We start from the raw sequence: 26,095 nt of genomic DNA, 5'->3' as shown, positions 1-26,095 counted from the left end.
TCACTACAAAGTAATCTCTAGGCACTTTACAGAATAAAGCCAAGACTATAAAGATGTATAGAGATAACCCATCCAGGTTTTCATTGTGGGCTTTAGCTATGAGAAATGAAATGTTAAAGAAAGACTAATTTTCTTATCAGGAAGTTGAACTTGGTGAATTATTTGAGCAGCCAAAAGAGACTAGAGAATGGGGGTGAGGTTGAACCAGTGATGATGGTTAAAAAAAATTGCAAAGGTAAAAATAACATAATTTCTATTAGTTCTATGTAAAAATGAAGGATCTGGACACTTTTGACAAGACTTTAGATGACGTCCCCTTCTTTGATGAATTACATTATGCTCCTGAGTTAGGACACAGAGACGATGGTGTTATTGAATACTGATGAATAATGTGTTGTAATGAAGTTGGTTTGAAAACTCAAAGCCTCTCACTCTCTCACAGATTAATAACACAGATGCTTCCTGGAAAGTTTCTTTAACCAAACCTGTAACTGGCATTGTGTCATTAAAGTGACAAACCACAGCTCATAGTGTGGAGGCTGCAGAGCAGAAACCCACACAGATCATCTGCTGCAGGAAACAGTGTTGACTTGCTTTCAGCTGGTGTTTGTGAGTCCTAATAACTGCTGAAAATAGATTCACATCTGCTGACATAAACACTTATGGCATCACATAGAGCTTTCCACCATTTTAACAACTGTGTGATGGTTAATGTACAAGGACACAACATGGAGGCCTGAGAAAACAGCCAAACTCCTTCATTGTATAACATTTATGAAAAATTGAAGATGTCACTGTTGTTTTACTTTTGGTTCAAACCAATGCATAAAACATCCATACAACAAAAACTTGAAGTCATTTGTCCACTTGATCACTTTGTAACTGTTTGATTATCAACACACTTTTAAAATAGGATTTGAATTTAGTGATTATGAACCAGACTGTAAGTAACTTTTGAGGTAAATTGTAAATTATATCCAAGTAAAACTGTATTTACTTTGGAAATAATGTCATCAGCTTTATGCAAAGTTTGAGCAGCTCACTGTGCTGTAGATAGACGTCAAAAACAACATCATCAGCAAAGAGTTTTACATTCAAACTGACAGTTATAAAAGGTGCTGAACTGATTAATTCAATGATCATCACACACACACCGTTCCTTGCAGAATAATGCACAGTTGGAAAAAATATGGGGATTTATATTTTATTTAGAATATTGCAATGAAGAAAATAACTAAACTTACCAAACTGTATAATGTACAGGATTAAAAGATAAACACAGAAACAGGAACAGCTGCTGATAATTTTCTATTATTAAACAGGTCAAACTGACTAAACTGTTAAACATCACAACAGCTTTTGCACTTCGTAATAATCAGTATATAAGTGTAATATGTGTATTTACTCTGCAAACAATGACTGTATCTGACTTTTACATAAAAGAAATGAATAATATTACTGAAAACTGACTAACGTCATAAAGCCACTGATGAGACTTGAAGCTGAGCAGAAAGCAGTCAGTGATCATGGGACTAGTTGGTGGACGCTCCCTGGTCTCTGAGGCTCCTCAGCAGAGACAGTCCACAGCAGTACACCAGACTCTTCACTATCAGCACTGTGTACAGCAGACAGAGCAGCTTCACCTGGTACTGAGACTGGAGAGGATCCAGAGGAACCACTGCAACACAAAAGGAGGCAAAAAGAAACTCAAACAAACATGTTACTGGTCACAATGTGAAGTCCAAGTTGTGTAATTGCTAATTGTTTGACAGACTGATATGCAGCACAACATGCAGAGAGGCAGCAGGTGATCTTACAGTCAGCTTCTTGCTGCAGAGCTGCCAGGTCTGCTGCTTGTCTCTCTGGAGGACAGGAGGCTGCTGGAGCTGGAAGCTCTGAAACAGAAAAGGAGGTGCAGTGACAAATGTCAGTCCTCTGTGTCTCCACATGAAGCTGAATCACTGCTGAACACAGTCACCAAACCTTCATCACCTTGTTCTGTTTGGGCCTCCACTGTTCCCCCCTCATGTTTGACAGAGCAGCTGTATTTATATGTGCTGCTCTCTGGCTGATGGAGCAGCAAGATGGAGACGCTGCGTCCCGACTCTTCCAGCTGCAGCTGCTCTCCGTCAGCAGGGTTCAGTTCCTCCAGAGGACCGTTCTGTTTCTGTCTTTTCCAGGAGAACTGGATGCGACGAGGAACCATTTGTGAGGCCACACACAGCAGGGAGCTCTTCCCCTCCAGGTGGTCTCTGGATGCTGCTGGGTACACGCTCACCACGGGCTTCACCACCTGCTCATCTCAAGTTTGACAGAGAGAAAAAATCTAAATATAGATTTTTGTAAAACATGGAAGTAAATATAAAACAGTGTGAACATATTCCTGATTCACACAGGGAAGAAAAAAACTGCATTTCTACACATAAAAATATGCAGTGAAAATAATTTCATAAATATATTTAGATCATAAAGTTATGGTTAAATTTCATCAACATTCAGTTTTGGAAACAACCCACATTATAGTAAATAGTGTAAATGTTATGGGGCAGGAAATACAGTCACATTCATTCACTTTATATAAAAAATAACTGTGAATATTTTTTATTGTTAATAAATTTTTGTATTTTTGGAATAAAAACTACAATATATAAACTTATGATGTAAATGTTTACGTTCATATAAAGTCTATTTTTCAGGAAAATAAAAACAAAGATTTTGACCCACATTTTTAATTCTTGTAAAGCAGTTACTTAAATCAACAAGTTTCACGTGTACAAAATTTAGTTTTTTTACTCAATACTTACATGTTTCACATACTAAAATTTCTCTGTGTAAAATGTAAATATAGAAACGTATTTTTTTCTGAAGGTATTTTTCATCTTAAAAACAATATATACAATAAGATAAAATACATTTATGTTCAGACAACAACTATAATTTTCATTTCACATACAGTCATTTATTTATCACCATAAATGTGAGAAACAACAATATGTTAAACATTTAACTTAAGAATCAGAGAATGTGAAGAATTCACTGACATTTATTTGTATTTTGTCTAAATTTAGTACAAAATGTGACCTGAGCAGGAAAATCAGACACAGAACTTGACTGCTGACATGTTCTGACAAACCTGACTGAAATTTTGTTAGAAAATATTGTTTCTAATGTTCAGAATAGGCAACGTCTCATTATTTGAACAATTTCTTGACTAAATGTCAGTAAAGAAAATTAATTCTTGATTTTTGCGTCTGTTTCAGAATTTTTTAAACTGATTTTTAACTTGTTCTTTAGGAAACAAGTGAAGGAAAATAAAACAGTTTTCTTACCTGTTACAATCGGTTTAGTTCCAGAACCAAAGAAACACACTGATACAAAAAGCTGTTTGCTGCTGAATGTATCAGCTGAGGTGAATGAGTTACCAGTATAAACATTATGTGTTTTAGCTCCATGATGAATTTCCATAATGTTTTATCATAATTACTGTTTTTTTCGTGTCTCTTTATTGTTCAGACTGAAACATCTCAACATCACTGGCATCAATTATTGTTTAATCATTGATTCAGACATTCATGATCCTCTGAGGATAAACTCTAATAACTTTAGTGATCCTCTGACTTCTGGTCTGGCTCCTTCATCAGATCAACATTTGTCAAATACTTTGGTTTAGATAAATAGATTCATCCCTGATATAAAACTAATTACTAACTATCTTAATTAACTTAATTAACTAACTGATTCTCTGACTTTTCATTTAGTTCCACCATAAACTCAACATCTGACTTTGTCAGATACTTTATGACCAAACACCTGAAAAACTGATTCTGTCTTTATGTAATTTGTAGCCTGATTATTTACTATTATTGAACTTTTGCCTTTAAAATCAGCTGCAGAATGAATTTATTATGAACATTTAAAGTCTGAAGCAGCAGAAACTGAGTTTAAGCACGTTTTCAACTTGTTCATTAAAACAACATAATGAAAATAAATGTTCATTCTTACCTGTTACAATCAGTTTAGTTCCAGAACCAAAGATCAAGTACAAGCCTCCTCCCACAGTGACAGAGAGTGATACAAAAAAACGTTTTTGCTGCTGAATGTTTCAGCTTAGATCAATGATCATATTTCAGCTTCTTCATGTGTTTTTACATACAAAACATCAAAGTCACTGTTTTCCACAGTGAGCATCAGTTCATCAACTTCCTCTAACATCCTCTGCAAATTCAAATCCAGGAACCCGTTGTGTGATAAAGGCAGGAGGAAGAAGCTCTGGATCCAGATTTCAGTGTTGCTCTGATTTTGAAGTACTGGTCCTGGATTAAACTGATAGAATGTGGAAAAAGACGTCTTTCATGGATGTGTGCACATCTCTAAGCTGTTTTTATAGGGAACACATTTGCAGCTGGATGAGATTTTCTCTGAATATTTTGACGACATATTGATCAGCTGCAGGGTGGCGGCTGTAGCTCACTTGGTAAAGGCAGCTGTCCACGGACCACAGGGTGAGTGGTTCAATCCCCAGCCCTGGCCATATGTCAAAGTGTGCCTGGGCAAGACACTGAACCCCCAACAGCTCATTCCTCTCCACAGCTGTGCAGTGTTGGTCCAAGCCCAGTAGAAATTGGGTCAGGAAGGGCATCTGGTGTAGAAACTGTGCCAAATCAACATGCGGACAATTATCTGCTGTGGCGACACTGAACTCACAGGATAAGTCAAAAAAAAAAAAATTGATCAGCTGCAGAACTCATGAGATCAGCATCAGCCTCAGCTGGACTTTGGATTTAGTGCTAATTAGCAAATGAGGGTGAACATGTTCAACATGATCCCTGCTGAACATCAGCATCTTAGCATGTTAGCATTTAGCTCCAAGCAGATCAGAGTCTCAGTCCAACCTCCTCATCACACTTTGCTTTGGCTTCATCAGTGCTTCACTGAAGCTTTTTCATCTTTAATCTGCTTTTGTCTGTGATTTGATAAATTTAGTTACTTTTATTAGTTTGATTATTGTGTTTCTGTTTGTCTTCATTGTCCTCATTTGTAGAACAACAGGAAACCTGCAGAAAAATCTGATAAAAAGTAATAAATTACAATATAAAATAAATCCTGACACCAGCAAATAAAAAGTTACTATTATGGAGGAAAACACATGAACCTGTGCTGTGGTTTCCTGTTCTCTTCCTGTCACAAACACTGTTTAACATCTGTTCATCTGTTGGTTTTTGTTCAGGCTGCAGGAATCATTTCTCACTGTGGGAATCACTTTTATAACAGGAGCAGTAGTAGGAGGCTGAATGATCCAGTTTAACTTTCTTTATCCGTAACCCCCAGCTGTTCTGGTTATACGCAGCTGAAAAATCATTTTCCTGAGGATGATCGTATCCTCTCTCTATGTTTCCATTAGTCTTAGCAATACGCAGAATCCTTTGAAATGTTCCTGTCTCTTTCTTCTGGTACCAGTACATCCAGTCGTCACTACACTGTCCAGTTTCTCCACAACTGAATGAGACAGTTTGTCCAAGTCTCCTGGTCAAATGGTCCTGAACCAGCTGTGCTGCCATGGCAACCAGTGCTGTAGAGAAGCAGACAGATAGATGAAGGTCAGTGTGACAGTGTTTGGTAAAGGTTGACTTTGTTGGCTCCTGATTGGCTGGAAACACTCACCTGAACACAGACAGCACAGAGCAGCAGCTGGGAGGAAAAGCATTTTGTGCAGTGCTGTTTCCTCTGGTGAACCTGGGGAGAAGTGGCGCTCTGATGCAGCTGAGGCCAAACAAGGACGAGCTGGGAGATCAGAGCAGGACCACGTGGTTTGTGACGGCTGCTCAAAGCTCCCATCAGCCCCTGCTGCTGCTGATTGACGGGTTCAGAGAAAAGTTTCTTGGTGTTGATTTGAATCTGACAGCAGATCAAAAATCTGCGTCACAATGATGCCGAAACACAAAAAAGCTTCACGTTCCCACAAACACATTCAGGTTGGTGGTGAATTTAGTAACAGACTGTTTTCTGTTGTTTAACAGCTGCAGGAAAATCCAGCTCCTCCTCTACTGGGACTTTATTTTAACTTTATAAATGTCTCCTGCTAAAATTCATGTTATCTAAATTTATGCCATTAGATTTGTATTATTTTAAAATTCATTTAAGTATTAGCAACATATGAATCTTCTTTATGATACATTTCAGTGTCTGCTGCATTATTTCAATTTTAATTCAATTCAATTCAACTTTATTTATATAGCGCCAATTCACAACAAAGTCATCTCAAGGCGCTTTACAGATTAAAGTCAAGATTATAACAATTCCCCCTTGAACAAGCCATAGGCAACAGTGGAGAGGAAAAACTCCCTTATACAGAAGAAACCTCCAGCAGAACCAGGCTCAGGGTGGACGGCCATCTGCCTCGACCGGTTGGGGTGAGTGGAAAGTGGAGAGAGAAAAGAACAGAGCAACAAAAAGCAACAACAAAACATTGGGCAGGTTGGTTGGACCAGTAGCTGCACGCGGGAAGACACACAGCTTCAAAGCCGGGGGACACATCTGCAGAAAGGGACAGAGAGAGGGGGACAGAGGAGGACAAAGACAACTACAGGAGAGAACACACAGAGTTAATGACATACAGTGGTGACAATTGCGGGGTGAGAGGAGAGGAGAGATGGTCAAGAAGAGGAAAGGAGCTCAGTGCATTGGGGGGTGGGTCCCCCAGCAGTCTAAGCCTATGGCAGCATAACTATAACTAACTATAAGGTTTTAAGCCTAGACTTAAAAGTAGAGAGGGTGTCTGCTTCCTGAATCTGAACTGGGAGCTGGTTCCACAGGAGAGGAGCTTGATAGCTAAATGCTCTGCCTCCCATTCTACCTTTGGAAATTCTGGGAACCACAAGTAGGCCTGCATTCTGAGAGCGAAGTGGTCTACTGGGATGATATGGTGCTATGAGGTCTTCTATATATGATGGAGCCTGACCGTTCAAAGCTTTATATGTAAAAAGCAGGGTTTTAAATTCTATTCTAGATTTAATGGGAAGCCAATGGAGAGAAGCTAGTGAAGGTGAAATATGATCTCTCTTGCTAGTTCCAGTCAGCACTCTTGCTGCAGCATTTTGGATTAATTGCAGGCTCTTTAGGGAGTTACTGGGGCATCCTGAAAGTAGGGAATTACAGTACTCCAACCTAGAGGTAACAAATGCATGGACCAGTTTTTCAGCATCACTTTGAGACAGGATGCTCCTAATTTTGGCAATGTTCCGTAGGTGGAAGAAGGCTGTTCTAGAGATTTGTTTTATATGCGAGTTAAAGGACAGATCCTGTTAAAAAATAACTCCAAGGTTCCTTGCAGTAGTACTGGAGGCCAGACTTATGCCATCTAGGGTAACAATATGGTTGGACATCATATCTCTGAGATTTTTGAGCCCAAATACTATGACTTCAGTTTTGTCTGAGTTTAAAAGTCAAAAATTGTGGGACATCCAGGCCTTTATGTCTTGTAGGCTTGAAGCTTTATTAACTGATTATTTTCATCTGGTTCCATAGATAAATATAACTGGGTATCATCAGCAAAGCAGTGGAAAATATGGAGTGTTTTCTAATTATGTTGCCTTAAGGAGACGTATATAAAGTAAAAAGTATTGGTCCTAACACAGAGCCTTGTGGAACTCCATAGCTAACCTTTGTGTGCATGGAGGATTCATCATTAACATGAACAAATTGAAATCTATCAGACAGATAAGATTTAAACCAACTTAGTGCAGTTCCTGTAATTCCAATTTCATGTTCCAGTCTCTGTAATAAAATGTTATGATCAATGGTATCAAATGCAGCACTAAGATCTAACAGAACAAGTATAGAGATGAGTCCAGTATCTGAGGCCATGAGAAGATCGTTGGTGACTTTTACCAGTGCTGTTTCTGTACTATGATGAACTCTAAATCCTGACTGAAAGTCTCTAATTTTTCAATTGTTTTAGAAATAAAGGGGAGGTTAGATATTGGTCTGTAATTGGCTAAAACACCTGGGTCAAGACAGGGTTTTTTAAGTAGTGGTTTAATTACAGCTACCTTATAGGCCTGTGGTACATAGCCTGTTTCTAAAGATAGATTTATGATATCTAATATGAATGTATCTATTAAGGGTAAAGCTTCCTTGAGCAGCTTAGTTGGAATAGGGATTGTGGCCTTATCGATGACTCTAGCACTGCTGTACATGAAGATCTATCTGTAATTTTTGGGGGGAGGATCTGGTGAATTCTTTCTCCAATAGCTACAATTTTATTCATAAAGAAGGTCATGAAGTCATTGCTGCTCAGAGTTAAGGGAAAACTAGGCTCAACAGAACTATGGCTCTTAGTCAGCCTGGCTACAGTGCTGAACAGAAACCGGGGGTTGTTCTTGTTTTCTTCTATTAATGATGAATAATATGCTGTTCTGGCATCACTGAGAGCTTTTTTGTAAATTTTTAAACTATTTTTCCAGGCTAAATGAGATTCTTGAAATTTTGTGTGTCCTGTTTTAAGTTGCGTGTTTGTGAACTATACCATGGAGATCACCTCTGCTGGTTTACTGCCTTCTTTTTCAGAGGGGCAACACTATCGAGTATTATACGTAGTGAGGCTGCAGAATTGTCAACAAGATAATCTACTTGTGCAGGAGTAAAATTAAGGAGACTACTTTCCATTGTATTAACAAATGGTGAAGCAAATGATGAAGAAATAATTTCTTTAAATTTGTTGACAGCTTTTTCACTTAAGCATCTGCTATAGTGGAATTTTTCCCAAACTGCTATATAGTCCGTTATTGTAAATTCAAATGTTATTAGAAAATGGTCAGACAGAAGAGAGTTGTGAGGACATATTGTTAAATTATCCGCTTCAATTCCATAAGTAAGGACAAGGTCTAACGTGTGACTAAAACAGTGAGTGTGTTTATTTACATTTTGGGAAAAACCAATTGAATCTAGTAATGAATTAAACGCAGTGCTGAGACAGTTACTGTCAGCATCTACGTGAATGTTAAAGAAAATTCAATCAAAAACTCTGAGTAAGGGACTGGAGGACGGTACACGATAACAAATAATAGTGGTTTTTGAGTTTTCCAGTTTGGGTGTGAAAGGCTAAGAGTAAGGCTCTCAAATGAGTTATAACTATGTTTAGGTCTATGGTTTATTGATAAGCTACAATGGAAGATTGCTGCAACTCCTCCACCTCGGCCTGTGCTTCTAGGAACATGATCATTAATATGACTCATTTAAACTGACATATTCTTCCTGCTGCAACCAAGTTTCAGTGAGACAAAATAAATCGAATTGATGATCATTTATCAAGTCATTTACTAACAGAGATTTAAAGAGAGAGATCTGATATTTAATAATCCACATTTAATAGTTTTGGGGTTTTGTTCTGTAAGAGGAGTAGTTTTAACTTTAATTAGGTTATTATGATTAACTCCTCTTGTTTATATTTACTTTATGTAATTTAGGTCGGGGAACAGACACAGTCTCTATAGGTATGTTGGAGTTGTGGGGGGGTGACGGTTGTAAGGACACTGCAGAGAGACGTGTAGGACTGGATCTATGCATCCTCAGCCTAGGTTTTCCCCAAAAACGTTTCCAATTGTCTATGTAGCCCACATCGTTTGCTGGACACCACCTAGACAGCCAGCGGTTGAATGACGACATGCGGGTGTACATGTCGTCACTGGTCAGATTTGGCAGGGGACCAGAGAAAATTACGGAGTCCGACATTGTTTTTGCAAAGTTACACACCGATTCAACATTCATTTTAGTGACCTCCGATTTACGTAATCGGGCGTCATTAACTCCCACGTGAATAATAATATTACTGTATTTACGTTTATCCTTAGCCAGGAGTTTCAAATATGATTCAACGTCACCCGCTCTGGCCCCAGGAAGACATTTGACTACGGCCGCTGGAGTCTCTAACTTCACGTTTCTGACTATGGAGCTGCCAATTACCAGAGTTGGTTTCTCAGCGGGTTTGTCGCTGAGTGGGGAAAAACCATTAGAAACGTGAACCGACTGGTGGTGAACCTCGGGCGTCTGTTTAGCATTAGATCTCTTACAAACCGTCACCCAGCCGGACTGGCTTCCCGGCTGCTCGGGAACTGCCGGGGGACAGCTAGCAGGGGCTACGCTAGGTCGGCCCGCACCAGCTACCGGGGCCTGACTAGCTGAGTGGTTTTCCGTGGTGCAGAGCCGTGCTTCCAATTCCGTGAGCCTCGACTCCAAAGCTGCAAAAACCTTACACTTATTACATAAACCATTATCACTAAAGGAGGCAGAGGAAAAACTGAACATGAGACACACCGAGCAAGCGACACATTTTACAGAATTTCAAGAAACGTTTAGTTATGAGTGATGGTCTCCACTGTCTTTTCTATATTTGCTAAAATGTACTGTACTGTTTATTATCTGAGACACAAAACTTTTACTTTAAGGACTAGAGTTCCAGCTACAGTGAGAAAACAGGTCAGAATATGTTATATGATAAATACATCAAATCATTAACTGATAAAAAAATCCATGTATGATTTTTTTAACATTTCTTGATCAAATGTCAGTGATAGAAGAGGTAGAAATGGAATAAAGTATTTACAATTCAGTTTTCATCAGTGTATAATCGTCTGAAAATCTTCAGCTTGAATGAATCTTTCATGTCTTTACAGGGAGCAGGTCCCTTTTCACAGTAGCTGCCATGTTGTGCCGACATGTTTCTACAGGAGCCCAGAACAGACAAATCAAACACTGGTTCTAGAAGGAATTTCACTGAAGCAGCAGCTCAGGTTTGGTGATGCTGCATCACTGTTATTGTCACGGTTTTTCTTAGGGATGGACCCAAGAGAGGAGACCGTGCGTGGGATGAACGGAAAGGGGCTTTATTTGACAGGTATATAATACAACCAAAATTGCTCCTAAAAGGAGGTAACAAAAAACCTAGGCTATAGGGAGAACAGATACAGAAATAAAACCTAAAGGAAAACACGGGAGAAACACTAAACTACTAAATAAATAAGGCGCGGGTTAACAGACAACTAAAGCAAGTAAACACGAGGGGAAGGCTAAGGAAAACTATCTTAACATAAATACTCTAAACTAGAAAACTCCGAACTCTACTACCAAACAGGAGGAAGGGAAATAAACACCGGACAATCTTTAAATCAAAAGAAGCCCTCCAGACCCAGAAAGGAGACCCAGCAGGGAGCTGGGCGGGTGGCCGTCGGAGACGGCAGAAGCCCACCGGGGCCGGGTGGGAGGCCGGCGGCGACGGCAGAGGCGAAGGCCCTCCGGGGGCCGGACAGAATGACCAGAAGGACTGTCGGCCGACCCGGCGCCAGGAGCAGGAACCAGATCAGGAACAGAGCCAGGCCGGACCACGGCCGACCTGGCGCCAGGAGCAGGAACCAGAACAGGATCAGAGCCAGGCCGGACCGGCACCAGGATCAGGAACAGGAACAGAGCCAGGCCAGACCGCGGCCGACCCAACGCCAGGAACAGGAACACAGCCCGGACCAGAGTCGAGGCTAGGCGAGGCGGCGAGCGACCCGGAGGCAGGTGCCGTAGCAGGACTAGTGTCGAGGCCGGACGAGTCATCGAGGGACCTGGAGGCAGGTGCTGTAGCAACATCGGCATCGGGGCCCGGTGAAGCACTGACCGGTCGAAAGGCAGGCGCCCAAGTAGGATCAGAGTCGGGAGCTGGACCTAGGCACATAGAAACAGGAAAAACAGAGACGGAAGAAACAGACGTCGACCTCTGCGCCGGGAAAAGGAGAGGAACAGGAACGAGACGAGCGGTTGCCGCCCTCAGCAGCGCGACAGGAACAGGAACCAGACGAGCGGTCGCCGTCCTCGGCGCCGTGACAGAAACAGGAAGAGCCAGAGCGGCGTCGACTCTCCCGGGGGGTTGGACCGAAGTGGCGGCGTCGACGCGCCCCAGAACAGTAGCTGGTGGAGTGGTGGCTGACCCAGACCTCTGGACCGGATTGGGGCAAACAGGGACAGGAGCTGAGACAGTTACACCAGGTGATTAGACTGCTCCACTCGTTAACATATAAAAGTTATGGCAGAACCACTTAAATTATAAAACAGTACCTCAGGGCATTTAAGCACCTGCTTCCACTAGATACATCAAAATACAGAACACAAAAATATAAAATGTAACTTACTAAAACCATGAGCAGAAACATCTCAACAGTCACAGCACAATGAGCAGCAGCCAGCTTCTCACACCTGCTTCACATTTCTCTCTTAATCAGTTTGCTGTTTCCCTCATTGGCTGCTGTTCCTCTATTGCCATCACCCCGAGTCCTAGTGTCTACCTGCCACACATGTCCTCAAGCAATTGAATATTAAGTATAACAAAGCATCTGCATATCACCCGCAAAGTCAGGGGGCTTTAGAGCGATTTCATCAGACCCTTAAATCTTTAAAGAGAGCGTATTGTACAGAAATGGTACTGGGAAGATGGTTTGCCCTGGCTTTTGTTAGCTGCCAGAGAAGTGTGTCATGATAGTATTGGCTTTACTCCTAATGATTTGGTTTTTGGCCGAAAGGTACGTGGTCCCTTGGCAGTCCTGCAGGATGGATGAAAACCAAACAACCCCCCCAGAATTTGATAGATTATGTAAATGGTTTTCGGCTCATTTACCTGAGGAAAACCGTTCAGAGTTGGGAAATTTAATTAAAGGTTATCTATCTCTTTTTGGTGACACGCCTTCTAAAACAAACTTGCTGGAACATGACATTGATGTTGGTGATGCAGAACCAACTCTCCAACGCTACTATAGGGTTTCAGAAGAGAAAAGGAAAATCATTGATGCTGAAGTGAAATACATGCTTGATAATAACATTGCTGTGCTTTCTTCTGTTGCCACGCTGTTGCAAAGATTTCTGTAAGGTAAATAAGGTATGTAAGTAAATTTGACTTGTTAAAAGGGTATTGGCAGGTGCCACTGACCCCAAGAGCACAACAAATATTTGCTTTTATAACACCATCTGGTCTTTTCTCCTATACAGTTATGGGTTTTGGCCTCCGTAATGCACCTGCTACCTTCCAGTGTCTGATGAACATGGTAGTTAATGGACTTGAGGGTAGTGCTGTGTATCTGGATGATGTGGTGATATATAGTGATACCTGGGAGGAGCATGTGAAACGTATTGGGGCTTTGTTACAACGACTAGCCGATGCTAATTTGACAGTGAACTTGGCTAAGTGTGAATTTGCAAAAGCCACTGTAACATACACTATATTGCCAACAGTATTCGCTCGCTCATCCAAATAAATGAATTCAGGTGCACAAAGACATGGATGAGTGAGTTTGGTGTGGAAGACATTGACTGGCCTGCACAGAGTCCTGACCTCAACCTTTGGGATGAATTAGAGCGAAGACTGCGAGCACTGTGTATTATGTATTTCATAAACACACTTCCCAGAAGAGTTGAAGCTGTTATAGCTGCAAAGGGCCGATGTCATATTAAACCCTATGGATTAAGAATGGGACGTCACTAAATTTCATATGGGTCTAAAGGCAGGGGAGCCAATACTTTTGGCAATATAGTGTATCTTGGTAAGGTGGTGGGTCAAGGGCAGGTACGACCTGTTTGTGCTAAGGTTTTAGCTATTGATGAGTTCCCTGTTCCCACAACTAAAAAGGTTCTAATGAGGTTCTTAGGTTTGGTTGGATATTATCGTTGTTTTTGCCGAAATTTCTCAACGGTTGTGGCTCCGCTAACAGACTTGCTTAAAGCAAAATCAAAATTTATTTGGTCAGAAACTTGTCAACAAACATTTGCTAATGTGAAGGCTTTACTATGTTCTCCTCCGGTTTTGCCAGCTCCCCGTTTGGATCAGTCATTCACACTTCAGGTGGATGCAAGCCACGTTGGAGTGGGTGCGGTTTTGCTTCAAGGTGGTCCACAGGGTATTGATTGTCCTGTTAGTTTCTTTTCTAAAAAGTTCACCTCTTATCAGCTGATTATTCAGTGATGGAAAAAGAAGCATTAGCTTTAATTTTGGCTTTGCAGCATTTACATGTTTATCTTGATTCAGCAAAGCCAACACTTGTAAATACTGACCATAACCCACTTACATTCTTGAACTCTCTTCAGAATCCTAATCAGCGGCTTGTGCGCTGGCTCTGTTTTTGCAGCCTTATAACCTGGTTATTAAACTTATTAAGGGCAAAGATGGCAGATGCTCTTTCCCGTGCACCTATATAACACTTACTCTGATTGTTAGTCATACGTTTTCCCTGGTTCTTTGTAGTCTGTTCTTCTCCTCTTAAATAAAATGGTTGCTGAGGTGGGAGATGCTGATGCTTTTAGAATTGGGAGTCGTAAATTGTGGGTGTGTGTGGGAAGATTGTCTCAGGTCAGCTCTATTAATTCTTGTTAAGTTCAACTGTTAAATTATTGCAGCTAAAAATACAATGGTAGTAAGGTTCAGGGTAGGAACCCTGTCTTATGGGGGGGAGTGTGATGGCCTAAGCCAGATCTGGGTTCTGTCTTCCTCCGTGTCTGTGTGGCTGTGTTTTTCCTTGTTTTCCAGGAAGCCAGTGGGTGGAGCTGAGATTTAGGAATGCTGTACACCTGTGTCAATTGGGTTGAGGTTCCTATAAAGGAGGCCTTAAAGATCGGCTCACTCTCTTACCCTGGGCCTTCTTGCTGAGTTCTCTTTTAGTTTTCTCTACATGTCTTTTACACTTTCCATCCAACATTGCATACAACACTGATTTGCTCACAAACTTAATTTGAATCTTTATATACTCAATTAAAATATGTTGAGTTTATTGAGAACCTTGTGTGGCCTCCCTCCTTCTTTGTCACATACTGTTGAAAGAGGTTGTGACACAAGTCTATTCCCTTATACTGGTCAGTTTCTGATACTTGCCAGTACTGTGGTCACTGTACTTTGCAACTGATGAGTCATCTGGGTGCAGTGTTTAATTCACTTCAATTCAATTTTATTTATATAGCACCAATTCACTACAAAGTAATCTCTAGGCACTTTACAGAATAAAGCCAAGACTATAAAGATGTATAGAGATAACCCATCCAGGTTTTCATTGTGGGCTTTAGCTATGAGAAATGAAATGTTAAAGAAAGACTAATTTTCTTATCAGGAAGTTGAACTTGGTGAATTATTTGAGCAGCCAAAAGAGACTAGAGAATGGGGGTGAGGTTGAACCAGTGATGATGGTTAAAAAAAATTGCAAAGGTAAAAATAACATAATTTCTATTAGTTCTATGTAAAAATGAAGGATCTGGACACTTTTGACAAGACTTTAGATGACGTCCCCTTCTTTGATGAATTACATTATGCTCCTGAGTTAGGACACAGAGACGATGGTGTTATTGAATACTGATGAATAATGTGTTGTAATGAAGTTGGTTTGAAAACTCAAAGCCTCTCACTCTCTCACAGATTAATAACACAGATGCTTCCTGGAAAGTTTCTTTAACCAAACCTGTAACTGGCATTGTGTCATTAAAGTGACAAACCACAGCTCATAGTGTGGAGGCTGCAGAGCAGAAACCCACACAGATCATCTGCTGCAGGAAACAGTGTTGACTTGCTTTCAGCTGGTGTTTGTGAGTCCTAATAACTGCTGAAAATAGATTCACATCTGCTGACATAAACACTTATGGCATCACATAGAGCTTTCCACCATTTTAACAACTGTGTGATGGTTAATGTACAAGGACACAACATGGAGGCCTGAGAAAACAGCCAAACTCCTTCATTGTATAACATTTATGAAAAATTGAAGATGTCACTGTTGTTTTACTTTTGGTTCAAACCAATGCATAAAACATCCATACAACAAAAACTTGAAGTCATTTGTCCACTTGATCACTTTGTAACTGTTTGATTATCAACACACTTTTAAAATAGGATTTGAATTTAGTGATTATGAACCAGACTGTAAGTAACTTTTGAGGTAAATTGTAAATTATATCCAAGTAAAACTGTATTTACTTTGGAAATAATGTCATCAGCTTTATGCAAAGTTTGAGCAGCTCACTGTGCTGTAGATAGACGTCAAAAACAACATCATCAGCAAAGAGTTTTACATTCAAACTGACAGTTATAAAAGGTGCTGAACTGATTAATTCAATGATCATCACACACACACCGTTCCTTGCAGAATAATGCACAGTTGGAAAAAATATGGGGATTTATATTTTATTTAGAATATTGCAATGAAGAAAATAACTAAACTTACCAAACTGTATAATGTACAGGATTAAAAGATAAACACAGAAACAGGAACAGCTGCTGATAATTTTCTATTATTAAACAGGTCAAACTGACTAAACTGTTAAACATCACAACAGCTTTTGCACTTCGTAATAATCAGTATATAAGTGTAATATGTGTATTTACTCTGCAAACAATGACTGTATCTGACTTTTACATAAAAGAAATGAATAATATTACTGAAAACTGACTAACGTCATAAAGCCACTGATGAGACTTGAAGCTGAGCAGAAAGCAGTCAGTGATCATGGGACTAGTTGGTGGACGCTCCCTGGTCTCTGAGGCTCCTCAGCAGAGACAGTCCACAGCAGTACACCAGACTCTTCACTATCAGCACTGTGTACAGCAGACAGAGCAGCTTCACCTGGTACTGAGACTGGAGAGGATCCAGAGGAACCACTGCAACACAAAAGGAGGCAAAAAGAAACTCAAACAAACATGTTACTGGTCACAATGTGAAGTCCAAGTTGTGTAATTGCTAATTGTTTGACAGACTGATATGCAGCACAACATGCAGAGAGGCAGCAGGTGATCTTACAGTCAGCTTCTTGCTGCAGAGCTGCCAGGTCTGCTGCTTGTCTCTCTGGAGGACAGGAGGCTGCTGGAGCTGGAAGCTCTGAAACAGAAAAGGAGGTGCAGTGACAAATGTCAGTCCTCTGTGTCTCCACATGAAGCTGAATCACTGCTGAACACAGTCACCAAACCTTCATCACCTTGTTCTGTTTGGGCCTCCACTGTTCCCCCCTCATGTTTGACAGAGCAGCTGTATTTATATGTGCTGCTCTCTGGCTGATGGAGCAGCAAGATGGAGACGCTGCGTCCCGACTCTTCCAGCTGCAGCTGCTCTCCGTCAGCAGGGTTCAGTTCCTCCAGAGGACCGTTCTGTTTCTGTCTTTTCCAGGAGAACTGGATGCGACGAGGAACCATTTGTGAGGCCACACACAGCAGGGAGCTCTTCCCCTCCAGGTGGTCTCTGGATGCTGCTGGGTACACGCTCACCACGGGCTTCACCACCTGCTCATCTCAAGTTTGACACACAGAAAATCTCAATATAGATTTTGGTAAAACATGGAAGTAAATATAATACAGTGTGAACATATTCCTGAGTGGACTCTCAACCTATTTGCAATATATATATATATATATATATATATATATATATATATATATATATATATATATATATATATATATATATATATATATATATATATATATATATATATATTTATTAATAATGTAAGTAATGAAATAACATGTAAATAATTACTATTGAATTTACTAAATATTTGTATTTTATTAAAAATTTAAAAAAATATTTTAACCATTATATAAACATACAGTATTAACCAAACACCTGATACATCCACTGTATGTTTCTAATGTAAATTAAAAATGTTTTTTTCATAAAATCCATAATTGATTTAATCTCTAATATATATATGTAAAAACATTTACTGTGATAGATTGTGATAATGTATTTTACTGAAAAAACAAACTGCCTTTTTTGTATTTTCATTTATTTACAAATTTATAAATTTTCTAATAAATGTACAAATATCATATAATAAAAATCATATAATGTTTTGTAATTTATGAAGGTTTTGACCCATATTTGTAATTATTGTTAGTACATATTTTAAATCGTTACATAAAGCAAGAAAGTTGTAAGTAAATTGAATATATACGGTTATAATATTTGGTTTGTAAATAATTTTACCCATATTTCCAGAATTAGTTTGTACATATTTTAAACTACACAGTTAATTCATACAAAATGCATTTTTTTTACTCATTATTTACATGTTTCACATACTAACATTTTTGTGTGTAAAATGTAAATATAGAAATGTATTTTTTCTGAAGGTATTTTTCATCTTAAAAACAATATTTACTATTAGATAAAATACATTTATGGTCGGACAACAACTGTAATTTTCATTTCACATACAAACATTTATTTATCACCATAAATGTGAGAAACAACAATATGTTAAACATTTAACTTAAGAATCAGAGTGAATGTGAAGAATTCACTGATATTTATTTGTATTTTGTCTAAATTTAGTAGAAAATGTGACCTGAGCAGGAAAATCCGACACAGAACTCGACAACTGACATGTTCTAACAAACCTGACTGAAATATTGTTAGAAAATATTGTTTCTAATGTTCAGAAAAGTCAGCGTCTCATTATTTGAACAATTTCTTGACTAAATGTCAGTAAAGAAAATTAATTCTTGGTTTTTGCGTCTGTTTCACAATTTTTTAAACTGATTTTTAACTTGTTCTGAAAGAAACAAGTGAAGGAAAATAAAACAGTTTCTTACCTGTTACAATCAGTTTAGTTCCAGAACCAAAGAAACACACTGACACAAAAAGCTGTTTGCTGCTGAATGTATCAGCTGAGGTGAATGAGTTACCAGTATAAACATTATGTGTTTTAGCTCCATGATGAATTTCCATAATGTTTTATCACAATTGCTGTTTTTTCTTCTCTTTTTATTGTTCAGCTGAAACATCTCAACATCAGTCGCATCAATTATTGTTTAATCATTGATTCAGACATTCATGATCCTCTGAGGATAAACTCTAATAACTTTATTGATCCTCTGACTTCTGGTCTGGCTCCTTCATCAGATCAACATTTGTCAAATACTTTGGTTTAGATAAATAGATTCATCCCTGATATAAAACTAATATTGATACTTTGTACAATAATGTAATAAACAGTTTAAGGAGGTGAACAGTCCTTAAAAGCTTAGTGCCTGATGTTGTTTAGTGTTTGTACTAAATGTACATATGCAGAAACAGTGGATGATTGTTATAGTCACAATAAAATTACATTGTGGTTTAGTTTATGACCAAATAAACCTGATGATACTTTATGAAATGTTTCATAAAAAATCAGCTGCAGAAGAAACTGAAGGATAAAAAACTGACAGTCTGAAGCAGCAGAAACTGATTTTAAACATTTTGAACAATTAAATAACTGAAGGAAAATAAATGTTCATTCTTACCTGTTACAATCAGTTTAGTTCCAGAACCAAAGATGAGGTCACAGTGAAACACAGTGATACAAAAACCTGCTGCTGGTTGTGTCTGACTGGTTCACACTTTCTTGTTCCCCTCAGGATGAACTGTAATAACTTTGTTGATTCTCTGACTTTTCATTTAGTTCCATCATAAACTCAACATCTGACTTTGTCAGATACTTTATGACCAAACACCTGAAAAACTGATTCTGTCTTTATCTAATTTGTAGCCTGATTATTTACTATTATTGAACTTTTGCCTTTAAAATCCGCTGCAGAATGAATTTATTATGAACATTTAAAGTCTGAAGAAGCAGAAACTGAGTTTAAACACGTTTTCAACTTTTTCATTAAAACAACATAATGAAAATAAATATTAATTCTTACCTGTTACAACCAGTTTAGTTCCAGAACCAAAGATGTAGTACCACTTTCCTCCCACAGTGACAGAGAGTGATACAAAAACCTGTTTGCTGCTGAATGTTTCAGCTCAGATCAATGATCATATTTCAGCTTCTTGATGTGTTTTTACATCCAAAACATCAAAGTCACTGTTTTCCACAGTGAGCATCAGTTCATCAACTTCCTCTAACATCCTCTGCAAATTCAAATCCAGGAACCTGTTGTGTGATAAAGGCAGGAGGAAGAAGCGCTGGATCCAGATTTCAGTGTTGCTCTGATTTTGAAGTACTGGTCCTGGATAAAACTGATAGAATGTGGAAAAAGACGTCTTTCATGGATGTGTGCACATCTCTGAGCTTTTTTTATAGAGAACACATTTGCAGCTGGATGAGATTTACTCTGAATATATTGAGGACGTATTGATCAGCTGCAGAACTCATGAGATCAGCATCAGCTTAGTTGGTAAAGGCAGCTGTCCACGGACCACAGGATGAGTGGTTAGTTCACCGGCCCTGGCTATATGTCAAAGTGTTCCTAGGCAACACACTGTCACTTGTTAGCATTTTGCTCCAAGCAGCTCAGAGTCTCAGTCCAACCTCCCAGAGCTGCTGCATGGCTGCACACTGTTGTTCATCTTTGTCACCAACTTTCCTTTGGAGCCTCATCACACTTTGCTTTGGCTTCATCACTGCTTCACTGGAGCTTTTTCATCTTTAATCTGCTTTTCTATGTGATGGGATTTGATACATTTAGTTACTTTTATTAGTTTGATTATTGTGTTTCTGTTTGTCTTCATTGTCCTCATTTGTAGAACAACAGGAAACCTGCAGAAAAATCTGATAAAAAGTAATAAATTACAATATGAAATAAATCCTGACACCAGCAAATAAAAAGTGACTATGATGGAGGAAAACACATGAACCTGTGCTGTGGTTTCCTGTTCTCTTCCTGTCACAAACACTGTTTAACATCTGTTCATCTGTTGGTTTTTGTTCAGGCTGCAGGAATCATTTCTCACTGTGGGAAACACTTTTAATACAGGAGCAGAAGTAGGAGGCTGAATGATCCAGTTTAACTTTCTGAATCTGCAATTTTGTTTCATTCACAGCTGAGAAATCGTTTTTCTGAGGATGATTGTATTTGGAAACTTTACCAGTATCTTTCTTAATATTCAGAATCACTTTGAATGTTTCAGTTTTTTTTTTCTGGTACCAGAAAACATAGTTTTCATAACACTCTCCAGTTCCTTCACAGCTGATTGAGACAGTTTGACCAAGTCTCCTGGTCAGTGTCAAATCGTCCTGAACCAGCTGTGCTGCCATGGCAACCAGTGCTGTAGAGAAGCAGACAGATAGATGAAGGTCAGTGTGACAGTGTTTGGTAAAGGTTGACTTTGTTGGCTCCTGATTGGCTGGAAACACTCACCTGAACACAGACAGCACAGAGCAGCAGCTGGGAGGAAAAGCATTTTGTGCAGTGCTGTTTCCTCTGGTGAACCTGGGGAGAAGTGGCGCTCTGATGCAGCTGAGGCCAAACAAGGACGAGCTGGGAGATCAGAGCAGGACCACGTGGTTTGTGACGGCTGCTCAAAGCTCCCATCAGCCCCTGCTGCTGCTGCCCACAGATAAGACTCATGCTGCTGTTCAGCTGTTACTAAGAACATTAACTGTGTCTCTGTTGTGTCCCAGTGAAACAGAGAGACAACAGACACAAAAGCAGGAGTCTGAAAGTGAAGCAGCTACATGGAATTCAGCCGTCATTTTTAAATTATTTCCACCTGTGACGTGTCAAAATATGAGCAGTGATAAAGTTGTATTTTAATGACAGTTGTGTTTGATCCAACACTGTGTTTCTATCTGTCAACTGTCCACAGTCTCAGATCAGTGTCCCATCAGTCTCTGAGTCCTTCTACAAGTTTAGAGTCAGGTAATAAAATGGGACCTGATCAAACTTCAGCAGCTTTTCTGTTTCTCATTATTTCATCACACTTCAGTTCAGAATTTGAGTTGTTTCTCTCACAGATTAAAAACACAGATACTTTCTAAAGTGTTAGGGTTGTAATCATCATTCAGAAACCACAGATTGATGTGTGGAGGCTGCAGAGCAGAAACCCACACAGCTCGTCTGTTACAGGAAACAACAGTTTGTTTGAGTCCTAATAACCACTGAGAACAGATTCATATCTGCTGCTGTACACACTCATTACCTCCCCTCACTCATGTAGTTTGTCTTTTATTCAATTTAATCCACATTTTATTTTTATTAGAAAGTTAAGACAATGATTCACCTGGAGCTCACATCTTTTTCAAATGGGGATTTGTAGTTTTACTGATTAAAGATGACTTGGCTCTGACAACAAGTTCAAATACTTCAGATTTTTTCTGAGTTTTCTGATGTAACATTTAGTCAGATAAGAACAGGGCCACATGGTTTGTGAATGCTCTTCAAAGCTCCCATCAGCCCCTGCATTTAACTTTATTGCTGCTTTATTTCTAGGTGTACAGAACAGTATCATCAGCGTAGTTTGACATTCAAAATAACACATTCATTAAGAACCTGTTGTAATTAGTTTTCCTACAAGTAAATTTAAAGGTATGAAAAAAAAACATTTTTTATGAAAGACATTGTGATTTTCAATTTATTAAGAAATTCTGAAGCATTGCTACACTGAATAATCTCATCAATCTCCCATTGTTGCTGTTATCAGATTATTGTTTTTTCTATAATAGTGTCATTGTAATTGTTTTTTTATAATTTTTTTTTTCAGTTTTTGTTTTGTTTTCTTTTAGATGCGTAATACAGATTATTCCAGTGTAATTTTATCAATAAACAGAAAAAAAAACAATTTGCATCTGTTATTTACACCAGGACAAATTATCAGAAACATATTCAAGTGTAATAAGTATGTTGACTTTTTAAAAATATGTTCACACTTACAGCATGTACAGGAATATATAATTCTAGTAAGTAAACTTTATAGCACAATTCCCAGATAAAATCAGAAAGTGCTTTACAAAATTAAAAACAAGATAATAATACAGACAATAAAACTTCAAATCCAAATGTAAAAAAACCACTAGAACAAGGATGCAACATAATTTCAATTCAATTCAACTTTATTTATATAGCACCAATTCACAACAAATTAATCAACAAATTAAGTCCCCCAGCAGTCTAAGCCTATAGCAGCATAACTATAACTAACTATATGCTTTATCAATGAGGAAGGTTTTAAGCCTAGATTTAAAAGTAGAGAGAGTGTCTGCTTCCCGAATCTGAACTGGGAGCTGGTTCCACAGGAGAGGAGCTTGATAGCTAAAGGCTCTACCTCCCATTCTACTTTTGGAAATTCTGGGAACCACAAGTAGGCCTGCACTCTGAGAGCGAAGTGGTCTACTGGGATGATAAGGTGCTATGAGGTCTTCTATATATGATGGAGCCTGACCATTCAGAGCTTTATATGTAAGAAGCAGGGTTTTAAATTCTATTCTAGATTTAATGGGAAGCCAATGGAGAGAAGCTAGTGAAGGATGAAATATGATCTCTCTTGCTAGTTCCAGTCAGCACTCTTGCTGCAGCATTTTGGATTAATTGCAGGCTCTTTAGTTACTGGGGCATCCTGAAAGTAGGGAATTACAGTAGTCCAACCTAGAGGTAACAAATGCATGGACCAGTTTTTGGCCTCACTTTGAGACAGGATGCTCCTAATTTTGGCAATGTTCCATACGTGGAAGAAGGCTGTTGTAGAGATTTGAGGCAATGATCAAAGTTTTCATCTTTTTTGGATTTAGTTGAAGGTACTTACTGCCCAGCTACACTTAATACAAAGAGAAAAAATTCCAACAAGCTAGACAACAAGTGAAATTCAGATTCTCTGAAAGAACAATATAACTGAATATCATCAGCATATAAGTGATAATACACATGCTTAAAATGCTGACTAATCCAAGCAAGAGGAGTCATGTACAATAATGTTATGGCCCTGGCCGTATGTTTTGTTTGTACATTGTTGTTCTTATAGGTGCCCTGCCTGATTGGCCGGATTGGGGGGCAGTACCGGAAGCTGATTGGTCCATCCTACACTTCCTGGAGTTTGAAAAGTACGGTTCCCAACAGCCAGCGAGAGGCTTTTTCTGGCAGCAGCACCTGTTCGCTGTTCTTTGAACTGTTAGGTTTTGTGCCGTGGTTTTGTTTGTAAATTGTACATTTTGTAAATAGTATTAAATCTGTAGGGGTGAACTGCCATTTTCTTTTGATTGTTTTCTCTTGTTTCACATTAGTGAGTTAGGGTTAGCGACTGTCTTTTTGTTTGTTTCTTTCTATCAGGCTAGCTAGCACTTTCTGTGGGGAATAGTTTATTTTGTTTATTATGTTGGCCTTGGTTCACCCTGAGCTGTAGTGTCATGTTTTGTTTGACACTTTTCTTTCGTTTACAATAAATATCTTTCTGTTAGAACATCGTATCATATCTTTGTATGTTGCACATCTACCCCCTAGACAGGGGCGTAACAAATAAAAACAGCAAGGGACCTAAAACCGATCCCTGTTGTACTCCACATGACAGAGTAATGATCTGGTTTATCGCAACAGAAAAAGTTCTATCGGTAAGATACTAAGAAAACCACTGAAGTACAGAGCCAGACAAACCAATAACATTTTGGTCAACTGTATCAAACGCTGAAGTTAGATCCAATAAAACCAACACTGTGTACGGGTCCTAGTCCGCGGTTATCAAAATGTCACTTGACACTTTACGAAGGACTCTGTCTCTGTTGAGTGCAGTTTGCAGAAACCTAATTGAAGCATCATATTTACCAGACAAGGACCAAGTGATTTAGTAACATTTAACAGTGGTTGAAACAATGTCAACAGGGCTACAAGAAGGTTTCATCTTTTTTAATAAAACCTTAATGTCCTGTAGGGTGACAGGAGAAAAACAGGACCAAGTGTGGAGAGGAGAACCTCTAGTATAGGTGTGTGAAGAAGGACAACTGTCCTGATGTCCTGCACTTTACCAACCTCTGACATCAACTTGACATTGTCACTCAGAGAACTGCTGCTCACTGGATATTTTCTCTTTTTTAGACTGTTCTCTGTGAACCCTAGAGATTTGTGTGTGAATCAACAGTTTCTGAAACACTGTGTCCAGCACCAAGCACCACGTCACGATGTGTAAAATACTCAATGTTCCAGAGACGCCATCCTGCATGGTGCTGGAGGCTTAGTAGTAACTGACTGCTCCACTTTAATGCTACAAGTATACTGTGTTTTTACTGTAGATACCAGCAGGTTTAACATTAGCAAATGCTAAAGGCTAATGCTAGCTATTGTTAGGCATTAGTTAGCATGAGGACGTGGGAGTAAACTTCAGGTATTGACTCTAACATATTCAGAAAACATATATTTTCTTTTCCACAGTTGACCAGCAGCGGTGAAAGACTTTAGTGAGACCAGGTGTCTGACTGTAGACAGCACCTGCAGGTTTGTCTGTGACAAGTTTTGTTTGTTTGTTTTTTTTTTATGGATTTTTTATCATCTTGTGGATGAAATGATTAGTGTCCATATTAATAATATAAAACACTTGGGAATAGATTAATCAGATGTTGTTTTCTCTCAATATGACAACAAAATGTAATGATTCCTCTTTTCCTGTCTAAAAAATTCTTTTCTTTCACAGAGAACTTATAGAACAGTGTAGATGCTCAGTTTTATGGCAGTGTGGTACAGTGATGTGAGCTGGTGGACAAACCCAGTGGCAGGAGACTGAAAAGGTCTTTGTTTTAGGTCATACGTCTCTTTGTCACCTCATTTCCTATCTGAATACAGTGAATGTGAAATGACATCACCATCTTGTGATGAGTGTGTTCTGTTTCTCATTGCCTGTTGCAGTGGTTACAATGGGTGACCTGCATATCTTTGGTTTTGCTAAAAAGTTGTTTAAATCATCACATGTCAGACAACAGGAGGTAAAGGACCACACACACACACACATTCAATTATATCAGCAAAAATGTCAGACAGCATTTTACAAAGGTGACTTATAAGTTTGCATGTTCTCCCTGTGTCTGTGTTGGTCTCCAGGTGCTTGGAGATGCAAAGATCTGCAGGTCAGATGCATTGAAATCTACATATTGCTAATTATTGATTATAAGTGATTATCTCTGTCTCTGCCCTGTGATAGAATTGTCACCTGTAAAGGTTGTAGATGGTCTCTGATCCAATGTGAGCTGGGATAGAACCTGACTGCCTTTAATGTTTTAGAGGAAATCATTGGTATTAAAATAAAGGTGACACACAGTACAGGCTTTATGACTCTGGTGGTGAGGAAGATGAAGAGGACAAAGGCAGATCAGAGGACCAAGTGGTGGAAGTTGAAAAAGGAAGAATGTCGTGTAGTTT

At 39.0% G+C, this 26,095-nt stretch overlaps 2 protein-coding genes across 6 annotated transcripts; both read right to left on the bottom strand.

Moving 5' to 3' along the window:
• Positions 1–1,179: 1,179 nt before the first annotated feature.
• On the bottom strand, positions 1,180–5,573 carry LOC137098917 (immunoglobulin lambda-1 light chain-like). Its single transcript, XM_067475656.1, has 5 exons — positions 5,261–5,573; positions 4,003–4,047; positions 1,993–2,301; positions 1,818–1,895; positions 1,180–1,678 (listed from the first exon to the last, which is right to left on the bottom strand). The coding sequence occupies exons 1-5, from the start codon at positions 5,556–5,558 to the stop codon at positions 1,533–1,535; spliced, it is 876 nt and encodes a 291-aa protein (XP_067331757.1). The 5' UTR covers positions 5,559–5,573; the 3' UTR covers positions 1,180–1,532.
• A 10,588-nt stretch (positions 5,574–16,161) lies between these two features.
• On the bottom strand, positions 16,162–20,224 carry LOC137098168 (uncharacterized). Of its 5 annotated transcripts, none has more exons than XM_067474104.1 (4): positions 19,682–20,224; positions 16,975–17,283; positions 16,800–16,877; positions 16,162–16,660 (listed from the first exon to the last, which is right to left on the bottom strand). In XM_067474104.1, the coding sequence occupies exons 2-4, from the start codon at positions 17,186–17,188 to the stop codon at positions 16,515–16,517; spliced, it is 438 nt and encodes a 145-aa protein (XP_067330205.1). In that variant the 5' UTR covers positions 17,189–17,283; positions 19,682–20,224; the 3' UTR covers positions 16,162–16,514. The 5 variants fall into 5 exon arrangements, with proteins under 5 accessions (XP_067330205.1, XP_067330207.1, XP_067330206.1 ...); XM_067474106.1 differs by having other exon boundaries at positions 16,975–17,275; XM_067474105.1 differs by lacking the exon at positions 19,682–20,224 and adding an exon at positions 19,280–19,559.
• Positions 20,225–26,095: the final 5,871 nt, after the last annotated feature.

Source organism: Channa argus, chromosome 14 (genome assembly GCF_033026475.1).
Source record: "Channa argus isolate prfri chromosome 14, Channa argus male v1.0, whole genome shotgun sequence".
In the NCBI taxonomy this organism is placed as follows: Eukaryota; Metazoa; Chordata; class Actinopteri; order Anabantiformes; family Channidae; genus Channa; species Channa argus.
The sequence above is the reverse complement of the archived record's forward strand: the minus strand, read 5'-3'. Positions and strand labels throughout refer to the sequence as shown.